At 35.0% G+C, this 15249-nt stretch overlaps 1 protein-coding gene across 14 annotated transcripts in view; it reads right to left on the reverse strand.

Moving 5' to 3' along the window:
• Stau2 (staufen double-stranded RNA binding protein 2) overlaps positions 1-15249 on the reverse strand; it is a 282856-nt gene that overhangs the window by 171652 nt on the left and 95955 nt on the right. For all 14 annotated transcript variants that reach the window (XM_087190484.1, XM_087190479.1, XM_087190488.1 and 11 more), the window contains 3 exons: positions 10008-10167; positions 8783-8890; positions 2966-3178 (listed from right to left, as the gene is read on the reverse strand). In XM_087190484.1, coding sequence (XP_087046610.1) covers positions 2966-3178; positions 8783-8890; positions 10008-10167 — 481 coding nt within the window. The remainder of the gene's footprint in view (positions 1-2965; positions 3179-8782; positions 8891-10007; positions 10168-15249) is intronic.

A 15249-nucleotide genomic window follows, 5' to 3' on the forward strand; every position in this document is an offset into this window, starting at 1 on the left:
TAGGAGTATGTGGCATTGTAACCAGCACAAATATTTTCTCTACTTCTACTGAACATAAAAAATTGTAGACCCTGGAAGTATCAGCCATACAAAGAAGAAAAATCAAGATACTATTCTAAATGGATCCATAAATTGGCACATTACAAGGTAAGATTATACTTAAATTTATAGATTCCAATGCATTATACACATGTTGCTTTCTCAAAATAACCTTAAATTTCACAGGATACCTATAGACTTTATTTTACATAAGACATATGCAAGTAATTCCAAGTGTGGTCCATATAAGGGTTTCAGACAAGGCTGCCCTGAAGAAGTCAAGTTTTAGGTAAGATCTGAATAATGGATAGTTTCAGAATAATATGCTTATATATTGGAAGCAGTGGCAAACTTTTTTTTTTCAGGGATCGAACTCAGGACCTTATGCTTACAAGGAAGGCATGGCACCACTGAGCTAAATCCCCAGCCCAGTAGCAAATCATTTTAATAATTCCTAACTGGGCAGGGTGGCACATGCCTGCAATACCAGTACTTGGAAGGCTGAGGCAGGAGGCTCACCATGAGTTTGAGACCAGCCTAGACTTCATAGTAAGTTCAAGGCCAGCCTGAACTACATAAAGAGACCCTGCCTCAAAAAACAAAGAACAAACAAAAGAATTCCTGATTCTTACCTCTACATTATATTAACAAAGATAAGAGTTAGAATTATATCCTACTATAGTACTATATATATAGATCATCTAGTTTAACTGCTTAGTATTCTTAATTTATTAAAATTAGATTTCATTTAATAAATTAAATGGAAATTACTGTGTCTAGTTTATACTGCCATTCTGATATAAAGCACTGTACTTCCATCATAGAAAAGCTATAGATTTTATATATTAACAAATTTAAGGAAATACATCATGGGTATATTCACGTACATACAAAGTACAAACACACAGTATTAGACACAAAATATCAAGTTACTATGCATTAATTATTACTTACATTATTTGTTCTGGTTTAGACTTAAAATGTCCCCCAAAAGTCTCATGTATTCAGAGGAAGGCCTTTCGGAAGGTGATGGATCATGGGGGTGCTATATTCATCAGAGGATCCATCCACTGATGAGTTCAGAGCTGAGTGTGCTACTAGGAGGTGGGGCTCGGTTGGAGGTGCATCCCTCACTGGTAGCGTGACTTGAAAGGGTGATTTCTTGTCCCTGGCTCCTCCCTTCTCTCCCTGCTTCCTGGCTGCTATGGGTTGAGCACCTTTTCCTCTGCCATGCCCCTCTGCAATCCTATTTCTGCCTTGGAGCCAGGCGACTGTGGACTGAAACCACGAGTTACAATAAACCTCTTCCTCCTTTAAGCTGCAGATGTTGGGTATTTTGTCTTGGCAACAGGAAAGTGACTAAGACATTAATAGTAATAATAAATAATAATAACTAAAGCATTTTGTGTGTTCAGTTAAGACAAAAATATCAGGAAGCAAGTACAGTTTATATTCCCACTTTATAAATGAAATGTACAATTAGCAAATTGTACAGTAATTTGCTCAGGTCATAGGGATTCACATTCAAAATTGACTCTGAAAGTCATGCTCTTCATAGCTATGTCCTATTCCCTGACTGCATGGCTAGAATACATACGAATGAATATCAGTCCTCTTTGGGACCACCAATGACCCATGACGAGTGGATCTACCTAGAATTTTTTTTTGTCTAACTTACATATAATATACCCTACTATTTCAAAAAATACAAAACCTGTTTGTTCTAAGTGAAGTAATGCCAGTATTCAAATATTTAATTATATACATATATATTTTTAAATAAAGCAAAGGTACAAAACCTATAAAAACATCTAAGTAATGCAATTGCACAATCTAAACAAAAGAAGTTTGTCAAGGATTAAATATAACTATTTGTAATTCTTGATTTGTAGCCCCCTAATCATAAGTCTGCTAAACAAGTGAGGCTGAGCTGCTAATGGAAAAGCTAACAATTTAAACCTTTCTATAGAAACAGAGGATGATAACTCCATTCATGTCATCCATACTAAGCACTCACGGCCACTGTTTTGTACTAAATATTAACTCATTCATGCCTTTGACTTTTGTCCTTTTTTCTCTCCTTTTTTTGTTTATGTTTTTTTGTTTTTTTCTTTTTTGGTACTGGGGATGGAACTCGGGACTTTGAGCTTGTGAGGCAGGTGACAGAACCACTGAGCTAAATCCCTGGTCCTTTTCTCTCCTTTTTAATGTAAATAAAATGTGATCCAATAGTCACATCACCTTGAAAAGTCACAAAATCTTCAAAAGCTGTGTGTTCTATATTCTTTGGCAAAGTATACATGCCTGAATGAATAGAAACAATACCATGGACCTCACAGGGCTGCTATGAGGAGTAAATGTGGTAAAGGACACAAAGTACTGGGACAAAGTCCAGCACATAGAGTGCCTTATAATTTCTACCTGCTGCTGCTGTCCCTGTTGTATTATTCATGATTATTACTCTGTATCCTGTTACCAATTCATGATATCCTAAGAAGTTACTATGCAGCAGTGTTGCAGCCCAAGGAACACTGGATTAGAGATCAGAGCAATTCAGGCTATTCGACACCATAGCCGAATATAAGTGAGTGAATTCTTTGAACATGTTTTGTAAAATCTTATTTGTAAAAAAAGGAATATTATCTATCTTACACAATCATATAGAGGATTTTACTGAAAGACATGAATAGGAAAATACATTTTTAACCACAGAAAACTATACATATCTAAGGTATTATTGTTATATGGACAAATGTAGATACATGGGTGTTTAAACAGCAAAAAATAAATGTCATTAATTTAGACTCCTGTGTCCTACCCTGATTCATGGTCTGGGTATAATATACAGGTTCAAGAGCTATCCTTAAGGAAATCTTTTATGTGTAGCAACTCACAGTAAAACTGGCTGTTCACAGTATATACTGACCTTTACTATTGTTTTAGGACGTTTTTTAAAAAATAGTTTTGGCTTTTCCACCACAGGAAGAGGTGGAAGTTTTTTAAGCTCTTGTAAAACAATGGTTGCAGCACGCTTCTTGGAGAGCTTTTTGCTATTTCCCTCTCCTTCTGCAGAGAACTCTCCCACTGACACCCGAGTGACAAAGCTCTTCATGTGTGGTGGTCCACTCTCTTTGATAACCTGTTAAATACAAGTAAAATATTAAGAAACATGCAGACACCCAAGACATGTTCATATAGCATCAATCTTTCTTACTATTCTTATCATCAAAATTGATACTGAGAATTATGCAAAGATAGTAGCATTTCTATAAGAAAGCTATAAAAGTATATAAGAAGTTCATAAAATCTTTTGCTACACCGATGTCTTCAAGAGTTCTACCTAACCTCTGTTCCAACTGGTTCAGAGTTTCTATTTTAATATTTAGATCTTTAATCCACTTCGATTTTAGTTTAGTGCATGGTGAGAGATACAGGTCTAGTTTTAATCTTTGGCAAGTTCAAGCCCAATTTTTCCAGCACCATTTATTAAAGAGGCTATCTTTCCTCCAGTGAGGGTGTTTGGCTCCTTTATCGAAGATGAGATGGCTGAGTGTGTCTGGCCTTGCTTCTACATCTTCTGATCTGTTCCACTGGTCCTCAGGTCTGTTTCTTTGACAGTACCATGCTGTTTTTATCACAGTAGCTTTGGAGTATAGCTGCAGGTTGAGGATTGTGATACTCCCTGCCATGTTTCTGTTACCTAGTATTGCTTTTGCTATTCTGGGTCTCTTCTTGTTCCAAATGAATTTTTGGATTGTTTTCTCAAGGTCCATGAAGTATGCTGCTGGGATCTCAATTGGAATTGCATTAAATCTATACAGCAGTTTTGGAAGTATGGCTATTTTCACTATATTAATCCTTCCTACCCAGGAGCAGGGGATGTTGCCCATGAACTAACACAAACAATCAACAAATGGGATCTCTTCTTATTAAAAAGCTTCTGCACAGCAAGAGAAGCCACCAGCAGTGTGAAGAGACAATCCACAATGTGGGAAAAAATCTTCAACTGCTTTTCCTCAGACAAAGGTCTACTATCTCGAATCTATAAAGAACTTAAAAAGATAAGACCTCCCAAATTTAAAGACCCAATCTGAAAATGGGCATCTGAAATGAACAGACATTTCTCACACAAAGAAGTAGAAATAGCAAATAAATACATGAAAAAATGTTCAACATCACTGGTCATTTGAGAGATGCAAATGAAAACAACGCTGAGATTCCACTTCACTCCAGAAAGAATGGCTGCTATCATGAAATCAACCAATAACAAATGCTGGCAGGGCTGTGGGGAAAGAGGAACCCTGCTCCACTGCTGGTGGGAGTGTAGACTGGTGCAACCACTGTGGAAATCAGTATGGAGATACCTCAAAGAACTAGGACTGGAAATCCCATTTGACCCTGCTATTCCACTGCTGGAGATCTTCCCCAAAGAATTAAAAGAATCATACCACAGTGATATATGTGCACCCATGTTCATAGCAGCACAGTTTGTGATAGCTAAAACTTGGAAACAGCCCAAATGCCCATCAACTGGTGGAGACTGGACAAAGAAAATGTGGGTTTTTTATAAAATGGAGTACTATTCAGCCATAAAAAATGAGAAATTAGAGACATTTATAGCTAAGTGGATACACATTGAGGTGATACTCTTAAGTGAAAGAAATAGGAAACACATGTATAAATGCTGAATAGTTTCTCTGGTGTGAGAAACTGAAAGTGTAAATAAGGACTAAAATGTATAATAGGTCATGTGAAATAGGAAGAAAAGGGGCAAAGGGGAAGGAAGTGGGAGGGCTAGAGGAAAGGATAGAAGGGAATGGGATTAATATGAGAAAATGGAAAAATAGGAACAAAATCTTTGTCAATAGGGAGGACTGCAGGGGTTGAAGGGAGGGCTGGGCAAGGGTGAAAAAATAAGAACCAAGAGAGAATATGTAAAGGTGCAAATTTCCAATGATGAATGTCATTATATTGTATACCTAAAATGTACCAATGATTAGAATGAATAATCGATAATGTAAAATAGGAAGAAAAGGTCCAAAGGGGTAGGGACAGTGCGAGGGGCAGGGGAAAGAAGAGAAGGGAAAGGAAAAATGATGAGAAATGGAAAAAATGGAAATAAAGTCTTTGTAAATTGGGAAGGGTGGAAGGCATGAAGGGAGGGCTAGGAATGGGGAAAAAATAAGAACCAAGATGCATTATGTAAAGGTACAACTCCCAATGAGAAATGTAATTGTGTTGTATACCTACAATGTACCAATAAAAGAATTTAACAAAAAAAAAAGAAAGGAAATACATTTGCCAATAAAATGAATAAACTGAAAAAAAAAAGTATATAAGAAATATTCATTTAGGATACTTCTAATCAACTCAAGTTGAAAGAAATCTGGACAAACGCATTCAATTCATAATCAAAATTGTTTTTATTACTTTAAAACAGAGAATTCTAATTATGGTTTCCCCCATGTCTTTCAAAACACAAAACTAAAAATATAAAACACACCCTATTAGATTTTTAGAAATTAGTACGTTTGAATTATATAATGATTACATTTATCATGGGAAGTTAGTACATACACATAACACAACTTAATTCTTTTTTTCATTCCCTACTGCTCCCAGCCCACCCTGTTCCTTCCATCTCTTGGTCCCCTTCCCATTTCCAAAAGCTCTATTTCCATATTTTTCTTTCAGTTCTTTTTCTTTCCTCCCTTTTCTTTCCCCTCCTTCCATGTCTTGTTCCCTTCCCATTTGAAAAACATCTCCCTACTTCCTATTATCTTTTATTCTGCTCTTTATTTATATTTTGGGCTTCTTATATAAGAGAAACCATGTGACATTTAAGCTTGTGTGTCTGATTTATTTCACTTAATACTGTGATCTGATTTATTTTGCTTAATAATATGGTCTCACTTTATTTATGAATGCCTCAAGTTTAACTTTCTTTATGGCAGAGTAGTACTCCATTGTGTATAGACACATTTTCCTTATCTATTCATCTGTTGATGGGCATATGGGCCATTTCTAAAACTTACTTCTTATGAATTGTGCTATAAATATATGTATGCATGTATCACTGTAACACAATGATTTTTAACTCTTTGGGGAAGATACCTCAAATGGGAACAGCTGGATCAAATTGATTTTCTAGTTTCAGTTTTCTGAAGAATCTCCATACTGATTTCCACAGTGGTTGAACTATACTAGTTATATCCCAACCAACAATGTAAAAGGGTTCCTTTTCCCCACAGTCTCTCCCCTATTTGTTATTATTTGATTTCTTGATGATAGCCATTCTTTCCAGAGTAAGCTGAAAATCTCAGTGTTGTTTTAATTTGCATTTCTTGAATGGCCAGCGATGTTGATCATTTTTTCATGTATTTATTGGCCATTTGTACTTATTTCTGGGAAGTATGTATTCATTTCAGCTGCCCATTTTTTTTTTTTACTGGGTTTTTTATTTTGAGGGGCACAGCCAATTATATTCTTAAAAAGCCATCTAGAGTTACAATTTCCAAGGTAAGGAGGGTGTCTTATTGTATTTTACAACCTGTGAAGGAAGGATTCTGCCTGCGGAAGCCTCTCAAAAACAGTCAAATAGGTGAAAATTAATTGCATGTTGACAGAGATCACACAAAGGTTGTTTTAAAGAAACATATTTACTCTCACAATCTTAAGAAGGTATGTTGATATGCAATAAAAATGTCTAGCTTTCTAGAATAACAAATTATTAACCTATCAGCTAAGAACATTCCTAAGCCTTCTTTAATCTCTTTCTTACTTTTCTACCATGCCAGCTTTTGGAGAAAAGGTGCCTTCCAAAATCTGAATACTCAAAACTTTAGTTTCCTTCAAAATTCTGACTTACAGAGGATATTCTATTTGGGTTTCTATTTAACATTATATTGAAATTTTTTTAATATTGGATAACAATTAGGAAAGGGAATAAAAACAACAGTATCTCAACACTCAATCATCACTGAGGATAAGCAATTTATCATAAGACACTTTCCAAGTAATTTAAGTTTATTGAATTAAACACCATTTAACCACTTTGAGTGACATCCTTCTCAAACAAAAGTGTAAGTTTTACTGACTTACCAGCAAATACTAAACATTTAACTGCTATTGTTCACATTTGATTATCATTAGTATACATTATTCCCTATTATAATACACTGACGTACCCAAGGACTTCTAAAACTTACAAAACTGTTGGTATTTGCAGTGGTCTTTAAAAGAGCTAATAATTTTTAGTATATGGTCATTACTTTTTACAGGTTTTCCACAATTTTCCTGTCATTTCTTGCTGGGACCAATACGCTGTTTTTTTGGTTTTGGTACTGGGGATTGAACTCAGGACCTTGCACTTGTCAGGCAGGCGCTGTGCCACTGAGCTAAATCCCCGGCTCACCAATAGGCTCTTGTGTACAAGGTATGATTGAACTATATGGTGAATGTTTAACTTTTTTACTACAGTAAAAGACACACTGCCATTAATCCCCCTCAAAATATTTCCTCTTAATCTCAACACACTTGTCGCATCACTCTTCCCACTTTCTGAAGCAGGTCTGCAAGTCCTCTTTTGTGAGTATCCTTTCAATATGCTCAGAAAGCATAGTGAATGCTGCTATTGAGTTCTACCTTATTCACTGGATCTGGTACTGTGTGGCTTTTAGCTCATCCCCAAAATCAAATTCACCATGAAAGGTAAATGTTTTAAATAGATTCTGTACATCGAGATAGTCATAACAGTGCAACTAAAGACACTGATGAAAAAGAACTTCCAGAACTGCTTCAGAAAGTGTCCAGAATGATAGGATAAGTATGTTTAATCACCCTGTGTCATTCTCTCACTGTCTCCTACTTTTTGTTGCTTTTAATCTACTACAGACAAAAAAACCAGAGAGCCCAAGTTTTAGAATTGTGTCCAAAAAGAAAGCAGTTTCTCAGTCCAGGTCAGATGAACTGGTTACAAGTACACTATGGGAGCTATCTAGTAGAGGAATGTTGTACAATTTGAAGGAGAATTCTCTACAACTATTTCAGCTTATTTCTTGGTTCTTGCCCACATTCCAGATATGACTTCCAAAATTACTGACCATTTAATTTCGAGATATAATAATTATAGTTTTTTTCTTTTAGGTTTTATATAACTTAAATGTATTTGTGATCTATCTATCTAGTTGGAGAGAGCTGCTTCATTACTTCTTGGTGATTTGTTAGCTAAAGTGAAACATATTTGAGGGGTTGAGAGCGTCAGCTCAGTGGTAGAGTACAGGTATAGCATGCATGAGACCCCTGGGTTCAATCCCCAGCACCTCCCCCCACCAAAAAGTTAAATATATTTTGCCCTCCATACAATGAAAAAAATTGGACATTAACATAAATGTGTCAGTATTAACTTTGATATTAAATTCAATAGAATCACAATGTTAATTAGTATTTTGTCTCATTTAAAATATCAAATCCTATACAGTATTACAAATTATCTTACACCTAGAAAATAAATTTTATGATTAAAACTAAAATACTGTATCATGTATATAAATGGCTTAACACAGAAGAAAGAAAGATCTGTAGGAATCCAAAATATTGACATCATTTTTATTTTCATGATAGTAAATTTGAACATAAGGAAGTATATTAACTCTTGCAGGTTTCTAGTACACCAGTTAGTTTTATTTCTTTGCTAAAATAACCAAAGAGAAAAAAAATTACAAGATCTCCAAACAGCACATACCTCAAAACTGACAGGCATATTTCTCTTCAGAGCAATTTCAAATACTAAGCTGATCTCAGATTTATTTGCATCTTTGTCATCATCCATTTCTTTTCCTGATTCACCATTCTAAATCACAAAAATGGACACTATTGAATCTTAACTCTGTAACAAACTTTACATATATTCTACAATCAAGAGGACTCAGCTAAAATAAAATAGGAAAAGGCAAATAGACTATAAGCAAATGATTTTTTTTTTTAACCACAGTAGCCAAAGGCTTTTATTGCCAGACTTTCTGTTCCTTGGTTTTCAGTTTTTCTACTTGAAATAGAAGCATTTGACACTGAATTTGGAAATTTTGCTCCCACACAATTCTCCACTAGTTTTCTAATATGATCTACAAAGGGGGAGTCATATAAAGAGTACAGGATGAAAACCAAGATATTGGAGCTCTGTCTCTGGCATTCGCACAATTCACTTATTTAACAGATACTTCTGGGAAACATCATAATGATACAGTGTATTAGAAATAGTATTCCTACCATGAAGAAGCTTGTGATCTAATTGGAAAACATAAACAGGTAAGAGTTACAACAAAAGGGTACAAGCAGAAAAAACACCTAAGTCTCTCATTAAAATAAATTTCAAAGAAGGTTTGGGAAAGGGTAATTGTAGAGGTTGAACTTTAGGATTTGAAATAACTAAGTGGTGAAATCTAATAAGTTGACAATGCCATAAGACATTCCTGAGATGCTAGAGATACTGTTTAAAGGTGGATGGACACAGTACCTGATACCACAAGAATGAGCTACTCAAGAATAACTTCAACAGCCTCATTCGTAAAATAAACTGGAATTCAAAAATCCATAAAGATCTTTGCACTTTAAATTCCTTGACTCTAGGTTAACACAATGTAATTTATCCCCAATTAATATAACATTAAATGCAAAGCAAATGAATGTCATCTCTGATCTTTATACACACATCCGAAAATCCTGAGTTGGCTGTAAAGTGAACTCTAGAGGTGAACCACAGTTCTGAAAGGTTAGGTCATCCTGGCAGGAACAAATGAGTCTAGCATAGCAGACAAGTAGTCTGAGAACCAAGGCTTAGCATATTATCACTCTAGTACTGTCCCTTAGCAGAACAGATTATTTCTTTTTTTTAAGGATATATTTATTTTCTGGTCAATAATCTCTCTGGGGAAGTCTAAGAAAGACTGTTACATGCAGCACTACCACACCTGAGCTGATTTCTCTGGAATAGGTTCGTTCTGCAGTGCTTGAAGGGCCTTCATTGCAGCATTGTGTCTTGCAGCTTGTCGAGTCTTCCCTTCACCAAAAAATTCATTATTTCCTACAGTCAGCTGAACATAAAAGATCTTAGGCACTGGGCAATGATACCTAAAATAAGAAAACAAAAACACTAATGTTAGTACAATAAAACCACTCTATAATCATTAATAATGTGTTTCATTTAGAGTGCTACCAACTATATAATATACCCCTACTAACCCTAATAAAATTCTAACCTCATGAATGTACTTATAAGAGATAAAATGTTGAGTCATACAGATAATTGAATACTGATCTCTACAATGAGTACAACATTAAACATAAATACAGTATAAATTATTTAGCAATATTACAGAAGACTTCCTAGTCAGCTGTCAGATTTTAACACATGTGAGTTGAAGGGTTTGGCACTAACAATACGGGAGCTACTACAGAAGCTGGAGAAGGTAAACTCATTTAGATGTCAACATGCAGATTATTGTGATTTTAGTAGAAAATAGTTCTAATCAGAAATATGAGGGCAGAGAGATGGACTTAGTACAATGCAAAGCACTAAGAAGAATATCATTTTTTAAATATATTTTTATTTTTAATTGACACATAGCAACTGTATTTACAGGGTTGAGTGTGACATTTCTATACATGTATGCATTGTGTACATGATCAGATTAGGGTAACTGGCATACCCATCACCCGAGACATATATCAATTTTTTGTGTGCTGCAAACATTCAAAATTCTATTTTGAAATACTCAATTCTTGTCAACAATAGTTATCTTAAGGTACTATACAGAACATCAGAAATTATTTCTCCTATTCTACATAACCTCTCTTAACCATCTTCTCTCTATCCCTCTCTCCCCAACACTCTTTCCAGGCTTCAGTATCTACTATTCTATTCTCTACATTTCTTTGATACCACATTTTTAGTTTCCACAAATAAGTAAGAACATATAGTATTTTTCTTTCTGTGCCCAATTTATTTCACTAACATAATTTTCATCTGTTCTATCCATGTCGCTGCATATGACAGAATTTCATTCATAATTGAACAATATTCCACTGCGTACATATACCATATTTTCTTTATCCATTCCAATATTAATAGACACCTAAAAGGACCTCAAATTTTGGCTACGTGAAGTGTCACAAAAAATATGAGAGTGCTGATGTCTCTTCAACATACTGATTTCAATTTCTTTGGATAAAAATCCAGTAGTGAGCTTTTTAGATATGAAATGTTTTTCTAGTTTTCTGAAGAACTTCCATACTGTTTTCCATAAAGACTGTACTAATTTACATTCCTACTAAGCATATGAGAGTTCCTCTTTCTCTATATCCTTGTCAGCATTCATTATTGTCTTTTGGGTAATAGTCATATTAACTGAGGTAAGAAGGTATCTACTTGTGATTTTGATTTGTATTTCTCTCATGGTTATTGATGTTGAGCAAGAGATTATGCCAATTCTTAAGCAGGAAGTATAATGAAATGTATTTAAGGTGAAAAATCTTAGCAGGTTTATGTTTAATGAGACTAAGGTAACAAAATGTGACTAGAAAACTGCAGATGAGGGGATGAGACTGAAAGAAGAACAAATCTAGAAGAAACTAGGAAGAAAAATCTAGGAAGATACACAATAAGATCCATTATTCAATTAATTGTGGAATGCCTTCTATATGACAGAGGGCTATGAAAATAAACAAAAGTATACATCATAGTGGGGAAGACAATAAACAAGATAAATATGTAGAATATCTAGTATGTTAGAAATACATACAAGAAAAAGAAGGTAGTGTTCAGAAGCAAAGAGATAAATTTTAGATAGGATGACCCACACTGGGAAATGCCAACTGTGTAAAGATTTGAAATAAGTGAGAAGCAAACCATGCAAGTATCTGGGACAGTGCATGAGAGGCAGAAAAAATGCAGGTACAAAGGCCTTGAAGAAGTATGTCATACACATTCAAGTAACTCAGAGGAAGATCATCTAGCTAGAGTTGAGGGAGGAACCTAGAAAATGAGAAGAGGTGAGAAGATTCCATTAGGCCTTCCCTAGAGAACCTGGAAGAGACTGAGTTTTACCCAGAGTGTAATGGCCAGCCATTCTGAGCAGGAAAAAAATGACATAATATGATTTGCATTTTGCAAGAATCACCTACTATGTTGAGGACAAACTATAGGACAATAATGGTAGAAGCAGGCATATCTAACGGTAGGCCACTGAGATAATCCACAGAAAGGTAACAGTGGCTTGAACTAGGATATAGCAGAAGTGAGAAGTCATTCTGGATGAATTTTTAAAGTAGAAATGAGTTTACCTAAGGACTGGCTATGGAATATGAGAAAGTAGTTAAGGATGACTCCAGGTTTTTGGAACTAAGTAATTGGAACTTACAATATCCATTGTTGAGACAATGAAGATTCCAAAAGGAATGGATTTGCTGAGGTTAGGTATCAGCAGCTCTGTTTCAGAGATGTTTTAGAGCTGTTAAGACGACCAAGCAGAGATGTCAAGTAGACAGATTTATGAGGCTGACTCTAGGAAAGAGGTCTGAGACAGTTAAAATTTGGGAAACATCAATATACAGATGGTATCTAAAGCCATAAAACAATGAGAACTCTGTGGGAGACACTAATAAGAGGAAGATCAGGCATGCGTGGTGTCCTTCCCAAAAGCCAAATAGAAAGAAAACAGTACTGTATATCAAGGGAGACGGAAGGATTGATTGTATAACTGCTACTCATAGGTCAACTAAAATGATTGTTGAGATATGATTATTAAATTAGGCAATTTAGCAAAACAAATAGGATAAATTTTGATGGGATGGTGGATTTACAACTGTAATGCATAAAAATTAAGCTAAAAATCACTCCAGTGCTGGAAAATGTTTTGTTTCCAAGCAAAAAACAGTCCCATTGAGGTCCTGTTATGATCTCTTTGTGTGGTTTTTGAGGCTTTGAGAATTGAACCTAGGACCTAGGACCTTGTGAATGCTAGGCAAGTGCTCAACTATCAAGCTACATCCTCATCCTGAGGTCCTACTATGTTTTAAATGACTATTAGAAATCCAAGTAGTGCTATTTTGTAGTTGATCTGAGATAAACTGGAGAGAGCCCACAGAGTAAGAATTCACTGGACAGATGGGACTAATCAATAAAGGTTTATTGAAAGTGAAGGACTACGGATGTAGATTGGTACTGAAGACGCAGATTAGTGAGGCAATAATTGAAACCATGCATGTGGATAAACACCTGGAAAGAGTAAGTGTAAAGGAACCAAAAAGAGCCTGAGGCTAGGATCTGATTGATGCCTATGATCAAAGTGCAGGGGAAACAATAGAATGCAGTGAAGGAAATGAAAGAGGGTCAGAGTCAGAAAAGAAATTACAACATAATGTCAGGGAAAGGAATAATCAACAGTGTCAAATGGAGTGGAGAAATTCAGAATATGAAAAAAGAAAAAGCTGTTGTTATAAACTTTTAAGTCAATTTTCTTGGCCTACAGTTTTTACTGATTCATTTTAAGATAGTGTTTTAAATGTTTTTATTGTATAAGTCATATGTTCTCATTTTTTAATTAGCAAATATAAAAAGCTAAGGAAAAAATATCAAAGTTAAAAACTATTTTTAGTGTTAAAGACTAAAAAGCATTAAAACTCATAGATTTTTTTGTCTTTGATTACAATAACTAAATGAGGTACCAAAGTGCACAATTTTGTTACTTTTCTTAGATTCCTTCAGTGCAGAAATTTCAGCTAACATGAATAATGCAAATTATCTTCACTTTGTATTCCACAAATTCAGTTTCCCTGCCTCCACAGAACTTTATGCATATTTTAACTGGTTCTGTAAAACTTTAAAACAGACAACTTAAAACGAGAAATTTCTCCTGAACTGATCTTACGTGGTAAGCTTTCACCAATAGAGCAAATGTTTACAATTAATTATAAACTTCTGAAAATAGAGGTCCATAAATGGAATGCTAACAGTCCTTTAACTACAGTAGAGGGAGTGGGCGCCACTATAATCACTAAGGCCTGCTGACAATTACAAAACTCATTTCAGTTTGCCACAGAGACAAACAGAATTTCTGTTCATTTTAACTTTACTGGAATATGATGTCATAACATACAACCATACTGAAACAATCTGCTGATTTTCCTGACCAAAGTATTAATTACATACTAAGGAGCCCCTGGGACTTCTTTTTGGTTATCAAACATGGCTCTATGGTATGTGTCTGAGCATGCATGTTAATATATGTAAATATAAATTACAGGAATATCAGATGGAAAATTAATTATGTTGTATTTCTGACATGAAAAGTTAAATTTTCCAGTTCAAACAACAGGAAACACTGACTGGACACCTGAGCTGTGTCATTTCAATTTCACTTCATCTGCTTACTTAACAATGATTATTAGTAATATACCCCACATGGTCTAAATACCTCAGGGTCGGGACTGGTTAGTACTTGGACAGGAGAATACATCACATCTCCTCACAGCAGCAAGACAATTAAGATTAGTCAGAGTACTCTGATTAATAGCATCCATATTGAATTATAAAAGAGTGGATGCAGAATGCTTCATCACACAGAATACTGTGGGTTAGGCCCTTGTCTCTTTGGTTAAGACAGCCAGTTTATTAACTTTAAAGGTCAGTAACGTCTATTCAATGGGTTTTCTTCTAGTTTTATTTATTTCAAACATGAAGCTCACTTTTGGTAAGGTACTTACAACAAGTGATATATCTATTTTTACAAATTATTATTAATCAGACATATCTACTCTTAAATATTTTTTCCAAGTAGAATTTTGTGGTCAGTGCTTAGAACTCCATAGTGATCCTCTTTCATCAGAATCACCTTCAGTACTAGTTAAAAATGCAGATTCCTGTGTTCCTATCCTGATCTGCTGAATCACTCTCTGAGGAAGAAGTGATTAGATCAGCCTTCTGACTCTTTGTATACTAATGATCTGAGAGCTTCATCACTCAGAGCACCCAAAGTCATACTCTAAGTGATAAGGACTGAAAAATCAGAATGATGGGCATTTTGTGCCACACTCTTATTTAACAATCTAAATTTTACAACAGTTGCTTGCGCCGTCTTTTTTTCACCCCATACTTCCTTGCTCTTTATATCCTTAGTCTTGCAAAAACTAAAAATAATTCCAAATAAAGTAAAA

The sequence above is a fragment of the Heterocephalus glaber genome, unplaced genomic scaffold (assembly GCF_053883595.1).
Source record: "Heterocephalus glaber isolate CG9 unplaced genomic scaffold, H.glaber_assembly_v1.0 deba00001553, whole genome shotgun sequence".
NCBI classification, from domain to species: domain Eukaryota; kingdom Metazoa; phylum Chordata; class Mammalia; order Rodentia; family Bathyergidae; genus Heterocephalus; species Heterocephalus glaber.